The 17,460-nt window shown below is 40.2% G+C and overlaps 1 protein-coding gene across 1 annotated transcript; it reads left to right on the top strand.

Annotated features, from left to right (window-relative positions):
• Nucleotides 1–506: 506 nt before the first annotated feature.
• Nucleotides 507–767, top strand: RB195_004925 (uncharacterized protein; the record flags this gene model as incomplete). Its single annotated transcript, XM_064177150.1, has 1 exon — nt 507–767. One exon carries the CDS (start codon nt 507–509, stop codon nt 765–767), a length of 261 nt encoding a protein of 86 aa, XP_064034275.1.
• Between the last annotated feature and the right edge of the window lie 16,693 nt (nt 768–17,460).

Here is a 17,460-nt window from a genome sequence, read left to right as displayed (position 1 = left end):
AAAAAAAAAATCCTTTTTCCCGAAATACCTTTTGGTCCTCTTATCACGAAGTTATTTGCGATCTTCCAGACCTAACAATGTGCACAGATTTTAGGCTTTTCCGCTCATGAAACTCCATTAAATCCACCTTTATACTGATGAAAACTACTTATAATTAAAGTTTCCATGTTTTAGAAGTGGTTTCAAGTTTTTGCCTGTTTTGCAAAAATTAGCTCAGCGGGATGTCGAACCTGGGTGGTCCCATTGTTGCACTGTCAACACTTTGTACAATTTCAAAGCAGAATGTTTGGGGTTTCAAGTCACTGTTCTACGCCTGAAACTAAGAAAACTAATATTTTGGAATTAATACAATCACTTACTATTATTTATTGTAATATTTTAAATGTAAGTAGTTATCTAATAGTACGCAATATTTTGTACGGGTTATCATGTTATCCTTCATTCACTATTACACTCCCTTACGGACCCCTTCTCTTGTACCTAGCCCCCTTTACTCCCAGAGTGGGATGTCACCGATGGGAAAATCGCATCACACGCTTGATCCTGACTATGACGAGTGGATGGTTTTGATGCGAAAATTTGCTATAGATCGGAACAGTAGAGCAGAGCAGAGAAGAGTTCAACGACGACACTCTTCGCCAAAAATGGGGACAACCTCGTCGGGCGATAATACCAAAAACGCTAAAAGTCCAAAAATGAACAGAAAGGAAGAATGCATAGCCGTGACCAACGAGCTGGCTCTGTATCAAGACCTTTGCGGATTTTGATCTACGGGGTCATGTACGGGTCGCATCCTATTAGTAATAGCGGAGCGATTTTATGCCGCGGAGACCCGCTAATATCACGGCTACCCAGGTAAGCACAAGGTTTTGGACTCTTTTGGTTTCGATTTTGGATGTAGCATCTTAGAGAATGATGACTTGTTCTGGATGATTAAAAAAATAAAAAAAAAATTTTATTTTCCAAGCTTTAAAGAAGGGAAAGACGCCGAAACGTTGGCCGTAATAAACTTTGTTGACAATCTTGGCTGTTGCTAAATTGACTATCGACAAATGTCAAAACTGTTGATCAAGTCAAAGTAAGTAGATCCATTATAGATCATACGGGATCCTGCTAACCTTATTTGAAAAGGGATCACCGTATGTATCGTCTTCATCACGACGTTGTATTCATTAAAGGCATCACCCCACGAATCTGGGGTGGTACGGGTTTCAGGTGGGTTATGCTTATACGGAGTCGTAGATTATGGAGTGGAGAGTGATTCCGTCCATTTCTTCCTGATTGCCGTAGAAAACAGCCTGGAAGATACTGCTTCAAGCGTTCCGGCGCACTATTTTCTACAAGGAGTTCGATTGGAGCGCGCCAGCCTTGTGCACGCGCCGCATCTTCCGGGCCGTTCTTTACGCCAATTAGGAAGAAATGGACGGAATCACCCTCCTCTCCATAATCTACGACCCCGTATAGGAACTCTCCATCTGAAATCTGCACACCCGAGATGCGAGGGTTGATGCCTTTAAGTCACTGGCGTGTCAATCCACTTGGGATGCGCCAACGCGTTTTACTGGAATTCGTAATCGTTGAGATTTTGGAAGGGGTGTTGGCCTATAGAATGACTTGCCGGGGTCAGCCGATGATCAAATCAGTGTTTTTATCCTCCCAGACAAGTCTGGTATGAGTCTATCAACTCCGGAGGGATGAAGGGCTCGGTTGGCACTAGGGCGATTTCAACCCGTCGACCGTATGGCTACAACGGACCTCTAACCGGCTGCGCCACACCCGTCTCGCTGTATTAATTTGTTTACCTTAATCCGCTTAATGTAATGAAACGAATGATAATCTGCCAAACATGTAAGCCTACGTGAGGCTCCGGAAAGATTACAGCAGATAGTAGTGATACGACGTTATCATCACAAACAGGGGTACATCAATTTCTGATCGTAGATGAGTGCTACTCAGTTAGCTAACCTCACCGACCGCAACCACTCGTCATGACTGCAGCGATTACCGCCGATTTCGTGGGTCTTCTTCGTAGTCGTTCTGATAGGTTTACGGTACAGGAACATAGCTCACTTATGCAATTGCGATAAGGGTGATCTCTGACTAAACTACAGTACGCTGACGTCCTCGGTGATCATTAGCAGCGAGCGTTCATATGCTGCTGAAACTTCGTTGGATTTTATTGAACGAGAGCGCTGGAAGAAGATTGTTTGAAAAATGGCCAGAGATATAAGTTCTAGCCTTATATATGTGTTTGCTGCTTTCCAAGGAACTACTACAAGCGCAGCGAAGAAAAAAAAAACTTCTTCCGACCTCACTTCTGTGCTCTTTGTCGCTTCCAGATGATCTTTCTTAAAGCTCTTAGGAAGACGTGCTTTAGTAAATTCACAGAGGTTCGCAAATCGAGAAAGAAAGATTAATGCAGCTACCATGGGTTCCCAAGTCGATCTCTTGAAAATATGCTAACCAGGATGTATCTTGTTCTAGTTTAAGAATTAACAGTAATTTGGAACTTGGATTTGGTGTAGCGGACCGTTTGAATTCATAAAAAGAATGAAGACTTGTAGACGTTGGATCGTTGCTTCATTTCTGTTCATAAACCGCTAGTTTTTAGTGAACCGCTCAGCCAGGTGAGACTCCTAAAAGTACAATCACTCATGAAAACGTGAAGTTATCACCAAAATCATTTTCTTTAGCAGAGCGGTTGTGAGTGGCATGAATCGACGTTCAAGGTTGGCATAAAGACAACCTAGTCACTGACCGAGTACTACCGTGGATAATGACCACATGATATATCGTTATCCACAGGGCAGTACTCTTTTTTATTTTCCTTTTATTAGTAGGAAGAGCAGAGTATGGAACCATGGCGGTAGAAATAGGGTTCCGTTAGATTATAGCAATCTCCCACCTCTTTTTCGGAAACCATACGTGACTACTCCTAAATCCACCTGTCATGGTGGATACGACAATTGACATTTGAGGAAACCCAACTTCAGTTTATTTTCCATCAAACTTACTCAGACAACGGCTTGTGAGAAAAGGACGGTGCCGTAATCCTTCTGATGTCACCTGTCACTTTTCGCTCACTATAAATCAGCTCAAACGTAGAATATTTTCAGCTCGTTCTGATCACTCAACTAATACTGACTAGCTTGATGATGTTGGTTCAATGCGGTGGTAAGAAGAAGGATGCACCGGCAGCAGCAGGTGGAGCTGCCGGTGAGAAGAAGGATGCTGCTGCGCCTGCTGCTCCAGCCGAGGGCGAGAAGAAAGAAGAGTGATAGCAGCGATCTCAGACAATCGGCCACCTTAAGAATAAAAACTGGTTTCACATGTTTCGTGTCACTCACATGCTGTTATTCAACGTTGGCATGTGTTGTGTCCAGCGGTAGTTATCCACTACTCGAAACATTTCACGATCCAATAAAGGTACGCCATCAGTTGTCTGTCTGTGCGAATACACCGAAAACTGTTACTCACAGTGCTCGAAACAATACAGTATGCGACACTAACTGGAAACATCATAATTACCGACAACCTTCATTAGAGTTATTTTCTCCAACTTTATCCGGCGAACTTTCTTCCAATGCGAAAGAAGTTCACCGCAAAGTCGAGAAACTTCAACTTGTTGATCTATTCATTGAACACTTTTGCACCCTCCCGAGGTACATAGCTCGAACAGGAAGTACGAAGTAATTGGGTCGCATATAAAGCCATGCTACTTCACGCCTTATTTTTGCTCAACAGAACAGAACAGAACAAACCAGATCCCCCTCTGCAAAAGGTTCATGATCCCACAATTATTTTTAAGATTTGTGCGACGACTAGAGATATCAATAGAAATTAAACGTAGGTACCGTGCGCAGCATATCTGGTACTTCTAGAATCTCACTTATTCAACTTAGACGCCAGGGGGATGACCTAACGCGGCTTATAAGCATCTTCGTTGAGGTGAGACACCCTCGAACATATTTGAATCGATCCTGTTCGATCTTTCGCTAGAGCTACAGAATCTGTCCATCCATCGCTGTCCCTTATTCTGCAAAACGATACGTCTCGCTTAAACTGCCTGTCGATGCCAGGTTTCTGTCGATGAAAACGGTTTTCTGCAACTACTTTAGAGAGGGCGATGCAAGATGTTAATGTTTTCATAGCGCTATTCGCCGGTGCATCATATCCACTTCTGAATGGAGTTCTCCCTCACGACAAACCTTTAATCAAAAGAAGTCAAGCATTTGTCCAAGCAACTACTTTTCCAAGCAGTCGAGCTTCTGCATCACTGTTGAACCACCACGATGGGGAGAATTTGGGATATATAGACTCGCAGCTTGACTTAGTTGGCGACGAAGGCCGACCGCAGCCAGGTTAAAGAATTGAATGCAGAACTCGCCTTAGCGCATCTTCGCTTAGTATTTCTTTCGTAGCTGCCTCCGTTTTTCAGCATGCAGCATAAAAATAACAGAACTCGTACACAAGTTCAACTGGTTGTATCGCTGAGACCCACACCTGTTTACATTTACCAGGGCGAAGTCGTAAACCTTAGACTACAGATAATTTTGATACAAGATCGATGACATCTCACAACTTCGCGCTGCTTAAATTGAATATTAATACATCGTACAAGAAGTCGACTAAGGAAAGGCCAAGAGGTACAGGCACGGGCCGGAACCACATCAGCAGGACATCAACAGGAGCAGGACTCAACTGTTCTTCGCATGATATCATCGACGATAAGGGTGAGAAGTTGCGACAGCCCCTTGCCTTACTCCAGCAGTTGTTGAAGTTGAAGTGGAACAGCAGCCGTTGTTCCTCGATTCATGTCGCTGATTAGGCGATCAAACCTTCCTGAAATACCATCGGCGCCAAGCTTGTTGAAAAGAAGTTCTCGATGAGGAGAGTTGAAGGACATCGAAGTCCAGGATGTTAACTACATAGACTTCAAGTGCAGCTGACTCATTTTGATCAATTATCTGACACAAACGCCTAGTCAATCGTACCGACCAGGACGAAAGCAGGCTTGTTCATTACTACTGGTTTCCTCGCAATGTTTGATAAGCCAGTCGAGGATGATCATTTCCAAAACCTTGCACATTACACGACCAGAACTTCCAGCTCGGTCGATAGTTCCTCTGTGAGTGCGGTGCACTTGCCGGTTCAGCAAGACGTTAAAATACTCTATCCAAATTGGCAGGGTCGCTTCGACGCTTTTTGAAGTCCTTTGCTTTTGAGGTCCATTCGTTCTCGCCTCTTTGATCTGATGACGCAATTTTCTTCCCGCTTCTCCACGCTGAAGTCACCAGTAGTGCGAGCGACACGTATAGAATTGTAAATGAGTCTCGTCTCCGCAGATGTAAAGGAGAACTTGATTCTTAGCATCAAAACAAAGAGCGTTTTGCTTGCAGCGTTCTGACTACAACTATTGAGAAGCCCTTTAGCTTCTTCTTGGGCCGCACTCCAATATTGATCAACACTCCCTAGCGCAATTTCTTTCTGCATCGTCGTCTTTCAGAACTGTCGAGCTTCGGTAGATGCTGAACTCGATGACTCCTTTCTAGAACTGTACCTTAAGCTGAGAAGAACTGGATGCTGGTCGGAATTGAATGCGACATTCTACACAGCTTTGAACTTCCAGATATCCGACAAAGGGATATCCAAAACGAGCCGAGTCGAAGACTAAGCATTTCCATCTTTCGTTGGCGCTGCTCTTCAAGGGTTAAAAAGGTTGAAGCCAAGAAAGCTGGTGGCGCCGATGATCCATCTTAAATGTGAGAGTAAAGATGAGATTCGTCTGCTCACAAAAATCTACCAGTCGATTACTGTTATCCTACATTTGCTTCGCTGAATAATACGATTATCCAAACTCATTGGTGTTCGAAGCACATGTTTGCGTTTACGTTAATTCCAACAATAAACGCTTTTTGGCTGGGTGTCTTGGCCGTCAGCATTGAGTTCATCATAAACGCCGTTTTTGTGATAATCTTCCACAGTCTCCGTAGGAACGTGAGTACTTATAATCAAAAGTTTGAGTTTTCCAACTTTCCGCAATCGCACAAAGAAGCTTCTTGACGACGCTGAGCCAAATTTCTCCACCAAGTTATTGTAGTCGTTCCTAACAGCTACCGCGCAGCCCCCTACTTCTCATCAACATCTCAGCAGTATATGGTATGGTTTTCAACGCTGATGACAGGATCTCTTCTGATGCGTTTTTTCTGCAATGCAGCAAACGGCGGAAGCAGATAACGCAGCAGTCTAGAGAACGCTGCTTGTTAGAGTTCACTGGACAGCGAGTTCAGTGTTACGAAGCGGATGTTTTTAAAATCGGTTACTCTGCAGTTTAGCACTGTAATCTGCGAGTACTGAGCGTGAGACATATTCCTGCACATATTGCTTGTTCATCTGCATACCGATGCACTTATCATATAAAGATAATATTTTCTACACTACATTATATTATTTTAATCTGTCCCCTACTGCCAAGAATGACTGAGGTTAGTCGTTTCCAGTTGTTTTATGCGCCTGTGTGTTTTTTCTTTTTTCCTTTTTTTTCGCTTTGACATCATCTACTGTACCTTCTGTCATCCTTTGTTGTCGCACGCACATGACCATGCGAAACGTTGAATTCTCTGGAGAGGAATCATGATTTCTACTGTACCGCTCCCACTTAACACTTTCCTTGAAACATCATTAGTTCATTTATATTTAAGTAGACATGCAACCAAGTCGCTATCTGAGGATGTTCCCAACCATGTAGGTAGGGACTATTACTTCTGCTGTACTACTCTGTGGTTCACGCGAAAGGAGGAACTACTGGGCGACTCTGGCACGCGATCGGGACAAATGGAAGAATTACTGGCGCCCGCTCGACCAGTTCGAAGATCAACGGGAGTCAAGGTGATCAAGGTGATTTCATCTTTCCTGTCTATACAAATGGTATGGCAAATGATACAAATAATTTTCGATATGGTAATTGTAGTGTGTGCCGATGCACACACCACGCTGGATTACAAAACGTCTCAAGCCCAATGTTCCAAGGTTATGGTACTAAACTTCAGGATGATTTCTTTACGCTTGTCTTTAGTCGCAGCTTTTACAGTGAAGGAGAAAAAAGACCCGATCCAGATCAGATTCATTCTTGAGAGAAATGGAGGGTGTTTAGCTCTTCAAGGAAGACAAATTTCCAATCTTTGAGAATCTAGAACAGTCTTCATTGTATGTGAGGCGAGCAGAATTTCTGTGGCATTATGTTTTTCGTGGTCATGCCACAGTTCCAGAGGACCCAAAAGAATATCTAACCGAATATGGTGCTTTGGACGTATATTCTGCTACAATAATCATGGTTATTATAACAACGATCAACATCACTATTAGCGTCCAGTAGAAGTCCCAAATTTTAAACGCATCATTTCTATTCAAGCTACAAGATCAGCAAACACCAAAGAGTTCTCAGCTAATAATTCTTAAAAGAGAATTTCTCGCTTGTGAACAACTTCCCCTGTCACCCAGCACATTCCAGAAAGCCCGCTAATGTTATCAACTTCCCGAGCGGCCGTCGGATTCGACTCCGATTGTATCAGCTATTCCTTGACGCGCGTTCGTTGAAGCGTGAATAAGTTAGCGTGTCAAAAAGTCCGAGAGCAGACCGGCGGCGCGTTATCATTGCGCGTTACGTGTTGCAAATCCGGGTGATGATCCGACACACACACGCACGTATCGAAAGTCGTGCGGAGAAATTTTGTCCCCAGCTTCTCGGAATCCGTCGAGAAAACTCGCCGAACAGGTGTCAAGTGGAACAGACCTTATAGCTGATTCTTCATCGAGATTAGTGCCTAGCTGAGTGATTTGTGTGCTCCATGTAGATATCGACTTAGAACTACCGAGTATTGTTCCTATTAGCAGATATGCCACAATACACCCTTTAAATTAACCGTAATAAACTGTAAAATACAATACAAATAATAATATTATTAATAATAATAATACAAGCAGAACTGGAAGATCGCTCTCAGTGATGAGACGGTGATAAGAAATTCTAAAAGCGCAAAAGCGCTGTCGATGCTTATGTTTAATCTTGCTGTACAAATTATTTTAAGAAATTCGTGTATTATTTCTACTATAACTCGTTTCAATTTCAAAAATTTGGATTCGAGTCATCCGTCAAAACTCCAGAAAAGTGCAAAAAATGAGCTTCATACCATAAAAAATCACGTAGAAGTTGATTCTGTTTTGATGATGACATCACAAGATTTAACTGCTCATACTTTCCTACGTCAGCCAAAGGATTATTGAGCTGAGTCAAAAAAAATTTCAAAAAAAAAGAAGCGAAAAAAATATTCACAGCCCAGTGGCGCTTCATTTGAAAGAATTACCCGTTTTACTTTGAAAAAATAGGAAATTGAAAAAGTAGGATTTTCAGCTGTTCGGTTGAAGAAAAGAATATTCTAGTTCACACAGAACCAGGATAAAACACCTTCGCTTTGTCGTTCAAAGTTTAGAGTGAGGATTAATGGTCTCCACAGTCGACGGCCCCAATTCTAGGGTAAATAACTGTCAGTAGCTCCTGATGTCGTCTTTCTTGTGAATCTACGACGACCGCCGACCTGATACCCTTCCAAAATCTGTTCGTTTCACAAAAGTTGGTCCCCAGGTGTTTCGATGATCATCGATACTTTCACCGATCGTTGCACGCTACGTCACCTATGCGTGCGTGCGGACAACGTTGGCGAGTGTTATCCGTTTCACTAAGATGGCAAAGCAGCCGGTTCTCGATCATCTGGCGGCGATCTCGATTCGCCTCGCTTCGCCACAAAGCATAGGCTCGCCGCCGGCGAACATGGCGAACTCCGCTGAAAGCCGGCTGTGTGTTTTACGTGAGAAGATTTTTCAGTGGTGGATAGAAAGACATAACTGTCGATAGTCAAATTGAAGCAACAGCCAAGATTGTTAACAAACTTTATTACGGCTAACGTTTCGGCGTTGTCGCCTTCGTCAGAGCCTGGAAAGTAAGAACATTTCAATATACCCTCTCAAATGTTTCATATATTGCAAAAGTTCTTACTTCCCAGGCTCTGACGAAGGCGGCAACGCCGAAACGCTAGCCATAATAAAGTTTGTTAACAATATTGGCTGTTGCTTAAATTTGACTATCGAAAATTTCCACTCTCTATGCCAAGATTCAAAGAAAGTCGAACTTTCGCACTTCTGGAAGACATAACTGTGTTTCAACGATGAACCCTATTCTGAAGTTCACAAAGCGGAGTCCTAAAACTATCATCGGTTGGGACCTCTTCGCTTCGTTAGTCGGCTTTTGGGAAGATACCGCGGTGGACAACATTGACTGCAAATAGGATCGGCTCATGGAACATCTTCACGACTCTACGAGAAAAGCGAAAAGTTTTAAAACTGTGAAGAGACGTGTATCTCCGGAAACTCTAGAGCGAATCCATTGGCGTGGAGCAACGAACAGGGAAGACATGCGAAAATGGCGATGATTATGTATGGAATTCGAACCCGTTCTGCATAAGACACTACCTAATGCCAGAAAATGTTATTTATTATTACTATTTATCTTATTCAAGAGTAATGTTATTTATTTTTCTGTTACGCTCATGATGTACCATAAGGATATGGGAAGGATGAATACAAATAATACAAAATAAATACGAATATAAATACAGAAAATATGGAGTAAAAAAGCAGCGAAAAGAATAGGATGAGCAGGGATTGGCCCCGTGTACGATTCCAAGGGCTGTAGATATTAATGGAATCAATTCACATCAGTCAGCAAAATGTCCTCTTAGTAGAAGTTGAGCAGAACGGAAATAAATTTCCTCTTTTTTCTGTATTGCACCTTTTATATTTTTCGATGAACATGAGACGTCTCCTCTCTAAAACAATCTTGTGTAAACAGAACCTCCCCTCTGGGGATGGTGTTAACTTGCTGGCTGAAGTATTTTTTCTTCTTGTTTCCCAGGAATGGCACATCCAGAACGGATTGATTAAACCCGGACATCTTAACCTTTTATCCTTTTTCCAGAGATGGTGCCGTGACGGCACAGAAGTACGTGAACCCAATACTCTAAGTTGTGTTCATCTGCGCCCTTTCAAGTACAAAAAATGATTTAATCGGATCCTTAGCCGGGCGTACGCTCCAATGTTCCCAGATAGTTGATTTTTCCTTCTCTTCTTTTCTGGTTCTCCGAAACAGGAACGCCCTTGCAGAGCCTCCGCTTAGTTACGTACGCCTCAGTAAGAGCTTGAACTCATCGGTTCGTCTGTTCTTCTTCTAGAAAGTATTCTTCTCTCATTGATAAGCTTTGTTTCCTATTTATCAGGGTTTTTTTTTGTTGTTTTTCTGTTGTTTTTTTTTATTCTGTTTTTTTCAGCTCAGGAAATTCCCTATCTTGAATATATGGATTATTTGCTGCTATTCAAATTCATTTTCTCTGCGACTGCTGACTAAATCCCCATCCTGCAAACGCGCAGAAGATCGCAGACTACCCCTATGAATCAGCGAATCTGCAAACAATAAACCTGATTACTGCAAAGTTACGTGCATTCAATCTGCAACTGTTTGTGCTAAGCACATTTTTCTCAGGATTAACATGGTTACGAGCAGATGAATGCATCCAAACGCGGTTATAAGTTCGTATCAAAATTGAGGAAGTGACGGAATTAGAATGACAATCCGAGAATGTGGAAAGTAAGAAATGGTTCAGAAACGGTAAAAAAAGTTATTTGTATTTTAAAAAAAAGTAGGAAAACACTGCCGTAGTTCCAGGAGGTGGTCAGTGGATGGTACTGGCTGATTTAGTGAGAATAAAACTGCCTTATACTAAAGCAAATGCGAAAAATGCGAAAAAAAAAGAAAAAAATGGAAATGAACTGGAATTTCTGATTTAGTGTACTAACGTAAGTAATTAGTGAAACTTCTTACACAGAACATATTCATGCAAATAAATATTTAATAAATAATGTAAATAAATAATGTAATTGTAAATAATTAATAAATAATGTAAATAAATATTTGTGCTAAAATCATTAATGATCTACCGCAGTAACTCTTTAACCCACTCTTCAACAAAGTGCACTGAGGACAGTGCACTTTTTTGCGTATCTGGCGCGTGGGAAAATCTGCGTGGTAAAGCTGCGTTATATAGCTGTACAACAGTATAATACAACTGAATATTATTTGTTAAATCATATATTATTTGTATGTAATTAAAAATGTAATTAGGAAATCATGAAATGAGCCGCGCTATCGTCAAAGAGTTAAATAAACTTACAAAGGTGTTCATTAGTTATTTTTCTTGCATCCAATTACTTTCGCTACTGAAAAGTATAAAAGGAAGCACCGTAACTACTGCAGACCAATGTATGTCGTTTTCATTTTAGTTTTCTTTTAGTGTTCACAAAAAAATAAACATCTATTTTATTTATTTATTTATTTATTGAAAACACCTGCAGGTGTGCCATAAAACTAAAAAAAAACCAGATCGAACAGAGCTCACTAGAATTTCGCCGGAATTTTACACAACACGTCTGACCCTTCAAAGCATAAGGAGACGTCTGACCCTTCAAAGCATAAGGAGTGGTGGGTTGGCAGGTCCATTCCATAATTCCAAGAGAGTTGAGCTAAATAAACTGCTGGACGTGGACGTAAAACTCTTTGGGAAGCTGGCCGGAACACGTTCGACTACGATTCAGGACAGTAACAGAGATTGAAGTACTGGTGACTGTAAAATGAGTTATGGGAACCCGACGATGTACTAAGTCAGTGTTTTCGTGATTCTCAGGCAAGTCTGCTGGTACGTTACGGATATCCCAAGCATCGGTGGGGTCTGAAGCTATTTTCATGCATAACCTGTGAACCTCTCACCAATGCTGCACCAGCTCAACTTACCTCGATAAAATTCTTAGTTTCCCACGTTTTTTTTTGTTGAAGGAACTTCCTACTTTCATATTATTATTATTATTATTTGTTCTTTTTATTATTACTACTATTATTATTTCCATAATATTTTTCATATTATTATTTTGAGCAGAGAGATCGCGATAGTTTCTTGGACACAAAATTTTCTGCATCATCCGAAATTTCCCATTGATTGTATTCCATTCAGGATATTTAGTCATTTGTAGAAATAATTTCGTTACCAGAGGAAAACTTGAAAACCTGAAAATTCTGAAAATGAACTTGATTATCCTGACAAAGGTAAAATGTGCTGATATGCTCTAATGATGATAAATTTGTTTTCCTTTTCGCTGCTGGATAATTGAACAAATCATGGTTCATAGACACATCAAAACATTTTTCTTTGTCGAGCTTAATATCACACGAGGTCGAAGGATTTCAAATTCCAATTTTCCATTTTTCCAGAAAAAAAAATCGAAAGCAAATTCCAGCCCGTCTACTCCTTGTGTAGTATGGAAGAGATGTTTTGATAGTTGTGGACGATCGCACAGCACATTTTTTCCAAAGGATTTCACCGTAGGAAACAATTTTATTGGGATTGCTATTATTCAGAAATTAGCAAATAGTATGAAAGGCTATTATTACAAATTTAGTATTATTGGTACTATTATTATTACTACAAATAGTCAACATTTTAAAAACAATGTATCTATATTCGTAAAATTTCCATATTTCTGGATTGTGGTTGAACTTTTTCTGGACTTTTTTTCCCTGAGCTCCAAACGAAATTTACAGTCACGTTCTCTCACCTACTTAAGCTTAATATCTCGCTACTTACCTAAGCGGATTCTGAAGCGAAAACTTGTTTTCTTGTACGTTTAAGTACATCTACACTACGGTCGGTCACACTAATTTGCCCTTTTGTTCAATGCAGCAAAGCCTAATACGTGAATAAAGCAACTGGAATCGGAGGCGACCATCAAGCTGTACGGAATCGAGCCCGGACAATATTGTCGGAAAATTGAATCGCATCTACGAAGATGATGACGTCATAGAGAAGTTCTTTAACGGAAAAATTCGATTCCTTTCACGTGAAAAAAAATCGAGGGAAAGCTTCAAAAAAACGGGGAATCCACGAGAACGGAAGAAATGCGCGGGTAGTTGATTAGCTCAGAAGGTACTGTAACTGAAGAACAGGTGTTAGCACTTGTAGAACTTATAGCGCTAACCTTCAAATGCAGTCTAATCCGACTAATCGGACGTTGATGTAAAATAAAAATAAAATACGTATCTATAAATAAATAAATAAATATTAAATAAATAAGGGAAAAAGTATCTGGCGCTTATCAATCCGCTTGGGACCCGCCACCACGTTCACTTAAATTTAGAATCGTTTGAAGTTTACGAACGCCTATAGAATGGCTACATTGGTGCCTAGCCTACATACAATGGCGTGTGGAGGTTAGCTGATGTACCAAGTCAGTTTTTTTTTGCCTCCAGACAAGTGTCGTACCAATTTTTTGACCTCGGAGTGATCGATACATTTAGTTGACAAAAGGAGGGTTCCGAACCATCGATCGATTGTCCATACGCAGCGGAACCTCTTGCCGAATGCGCTACACCCGCTCCAAATATTAATATACAGTAAAAAAAATAAAACGTAGAATTGAAGTGATTTTTGATTCGCTATCTTCTCCTGTCGGATCAGCACCGTCAAGAACGTCTCCATCACGACCCGCTCATCATCTAACCTTACTAAGTTTAGCTGAATAATAACCAGTGGGTGCTCACCGGATCAGGAATAGCGATCACGTTCGTCGATCACCTTCTGCTTACCCATCACCGTTCGTTAAGGCTAATTCGTAGTCGAAAGCATTGTTTGCTCCTTAAAGGCATCACCGCACTAGTCTGAGGTGGTACGGATTTCAGGTGGAGTATTCGAGTACGGGGTGGGAGACTATGGAGAGGGGGGTGATTCCGTCCATTTCTTCCTAATCGCAGTGAAAAACGGCTCGGAAGATACGTGTTCGAGCGTTCCGGCGCGCTATTCTCCACAACGAGTTCGATTGGAGCACGCCAACCTTGTGCACGCGCAGCATCTTCCGGGACGTTTTTTACGGCAATTAGGAAGAAATAGACGGAATCACGCCGTCTCCATAATCTACGATCCCGTATACGAATACTCCACCTGAAATCCGTACCACCTCAGATTCGCGGGGTGATGCCTTTACCTCCAACATACTGTATGTCAATGGTAATACTGAATGTAGTGAGTTGACAATGAAAAAAGTGAGGGAAAGAGAAAGGTGAGACGGAGAAGGAGAAGGAGGAAAGTTGAGCCGAGAACAGGTTGCTATCTCATGTTTTCTGGAAAGAATGTTTTTATCTTCTCGAATATTACAAATCCTATTTGTAATATTAAACCTTTGACAACAGTACATACGGCTCAGCGGTGTACCGCACACCTTTCAACGTGATCGCTTTTCATGATTTTTCATTTTTTTTAAAGGTTTTACGTACTTAATGGATTTATTATTATTTATTGCTATTTCTTCTTTGTTCAAAGTTAGCTAGTAAAAGCCGATTTGCGTCAGATACGCAAAAAGCGCACTGTCGTCAATGGGTTAATAAAATTTTAACTGGATTTCGGATTATGTACAATGTATAACAAAATGATTGCCTCATCCCAAAAAAAAAAGCCTAAAGCATAAGATTTCGTTATCATAAGGCAGTTAAACTTAAGGCTACACCTATCTGCAGCTGATTTCAACCTTTAAGAAGAGAAAACATTTGAAAAGTCATTTCTCCTGTCCACAGGGCTTTAAGGTAGTCTCACTGCAAATCTCATATCATCTCTCTCTATCGAAACAAATTTCCCTTTTCCTTTTTCGCATTTTTTTCTGGATTTTCGAGTTTCATTCTCTTCAAAAGGATAAAGTGCCGATCAAAGCGAGCGCTTGCTTAGAAAGAGGTAAATCCAGAACTTTGAAGGGAAAAAAACTTGGTAAGGCGTGATGTTTCGAAAAAGCTGCGAGACGAAGATCAAAGGCAACCGAAAATTTTATGGACCACATGAACGGCAGGAAGAAAAACCTCAGCCGTTGATTAGCTCCTAACAGAAAGAAATGAGCGAAACAACACAAGAGCAACTCCAAATTTCACTAATAGGAAAAGGAAAAAAAGGAAGAAATAGGATAGGAAAATGATAACACGTGTATCAAATTCGCTGAACTTAAAACGACAAATCTATTTTTTTATCCGATTCCGCCGAAAACTTTGGATATTCGGGGAAATTTCTTCTCTCTAATAATATCGTTCAGAGAAATGTTGATCACCTTCGGATTTTCTATTTACTTATTTCCTACTTTCCCACAATTTTTTCTGCTTTCTACTTACTACTTTCTAATTTTTTTCATTTCTTTTCTTCTATTTTCTAATTTTTTAAAAATGTCGCCGAGTTTTCCCGAGTTTGCTTTCCTTCAGCGCTTTGTGAAGTTCTTTTCAAAGTCAGTAAGCACTCGCTTTTTGGCCAAGAAAAATTGGAAAAAAATTTTTGAAAGAAAAAAAAATGGGCTGAGAGGGACACCAAAAAGAAAATACAAAACAAAGGAAAAAGAAAATTCTCAACGGACAGCAATAAGAAATCAACGGTGAGGGCACTTTTTTGGTATGAAGAGACAAAAAAAAATAAGGGCAAAAGGCGATTCTCGAAGAAATGTCTTTTACGAAGTAAAATCGAAACTGACTGTTTGAAAGTGTAATCCTAGATTCTAAATAGGATGAATTCACTGAACTCTTAGAAAACTTCACAAATTTCAAATGTGCAAGTTGTCCGCGCTTCACCGTGGATTTCATCTAACGATTTACTGGTAATGGACTAGTTGATTACATACACAAATTTTTTTTCGAAGTTACTAATGAACTATTTCATTTGGTCGAAAAAAAAAGAAAAAAAAAAGAGATTTAAATTCACTTTTACAAGGATCGTTCTATGTCAAATCCTTTATTTTCTGCCGCCGCGATTTTTTCTCCTCCAAGTAGTTTCCATTGAGAAGAAGAAAATCCCAACGAATTCTGTTAAAAAATCAGGAAGGTCTCGAAGAAAAAAGAAGAAAAAGAAAGAAAGAAGGAATGAAACCGAGATTCAGAAATAAATTAAAAATTAATGAACAAATCTACAGGATCTATCATAATCTAATTCCTCCACAGTAAATTCTATTATGTTCTCTTCTCTTTTTTTCTTCAGACACCGATTTTTTTTCCGTTCTTATTGAAATTATTTCTCTAACGTCATAAAGGCATATTATTTGTGGATATCGTACTATTGTATTTATCATACATTTACTAGTACTCCATCTCTTTGGATACATTGTTTTGGAGAAGAAAAAAAAAAGAAGATTTCGAGGTTATCCCCGTCAGGATCCATTCAAATCAAGGACTTCTGCACTGATTATAATTGATTCTCAGGCAAATAAAGATTTTTTGGGATCATTCTCCTCATGATCTCAAATCAAGTTCAAGGATAGCAAAGTTGGTGAGCCCTTGCGCTTGAGGTCCCCCACCCGATCGCCCAGGGTCCCGTACGGATTCCTCCGTTCGAGGTTAAATTGGTCACCCAAACCCTGGTGTCCGGTTATCTACCGTAGCGTTCTGGGTCTGGGAAAAGGATCTCGCATGAGGATTTCTCACCCTCTGTAGCAGGAGAATGACCTGCCAACCCACCACTCCTCATGCTTTAAAGGGCCAGCCTTGTTGTGTAAAATTCAGGCGAAATTCTAGTGAACTCTGTTCCATCTTGTTCTTTTTTTTCTCTGTTTTATGGCACACCTGCAGGTGTTTGAATAAATAAATAAATAAATAAATAAATTCTACCGCTCCAACCTCATGTGCTACATCTGTGCACCACTGGCAATATTTCTGTTGTCGAACAAATACATAATGAAGGGAAAATTTCACCGCGTATGCATTAAAATTATATTATTATTTATTCATCTAATTACTATAATTAAAAAACACATTTGAAGAAAGCATTTAAGCAAGTCTTTAGCTTCATCACATTCAAATCCTGGATTTGTTTTTTAAAGCTCCAGCCGAAATTACTTTACCGGTTACCTAGGAGATTAAGTATTCCGTTAGTGGAACGGGATTATACATATGGCGGGCACTTCATCTCCTATAATTCATAAGTTCCATCTATCTCCTCACTCTTTTTACTCGCCTTCGCAATTTACATCTCTTATCAGATTACATGATTCACTTTGTACAACTTAAACCGAATAATATTTTTTTCCATAATTTTCATGGTCCATGAACTATCTCATCTTTTTCGTTTCTATTACAAGACGGGAATTTTAAAAAAAGTTTCGTGAAGTTCTCATGCATTTTCCGACGAGTCCAATAAATTTTTGAATTTTTCAACTTGATTTTCGAGGGGAAAAGTCTTTTTCACTGTTTATTAAATTTTTTGCTGCCAGTAGAACATTTCGATACGTAATGATAAATCTTTTATCATTTGATAGTTTGGTTCTCCCAAAATCGATATGGAAAAATCCAAA

The sequence above is a fragment of the Necator americanus genome, chromosome I, assembly GCF_031761385.1.
Source record: "Necator americanus strain Aroian chromosome I, whole genome shotgun sequence".
In the NCBI taxonomy this organism is placed as follows: domain Eukaryota; kingdom Metazoa; phylum Nematoda; class Chromadorea; order Rhabditida; family Ancylostomatidae; genus Necator; species Necator americanus.
Note: the sequence above shows the minus strand (reverse complement) of the source record. Positions and strands in the feature narration are given on the sequence as shown.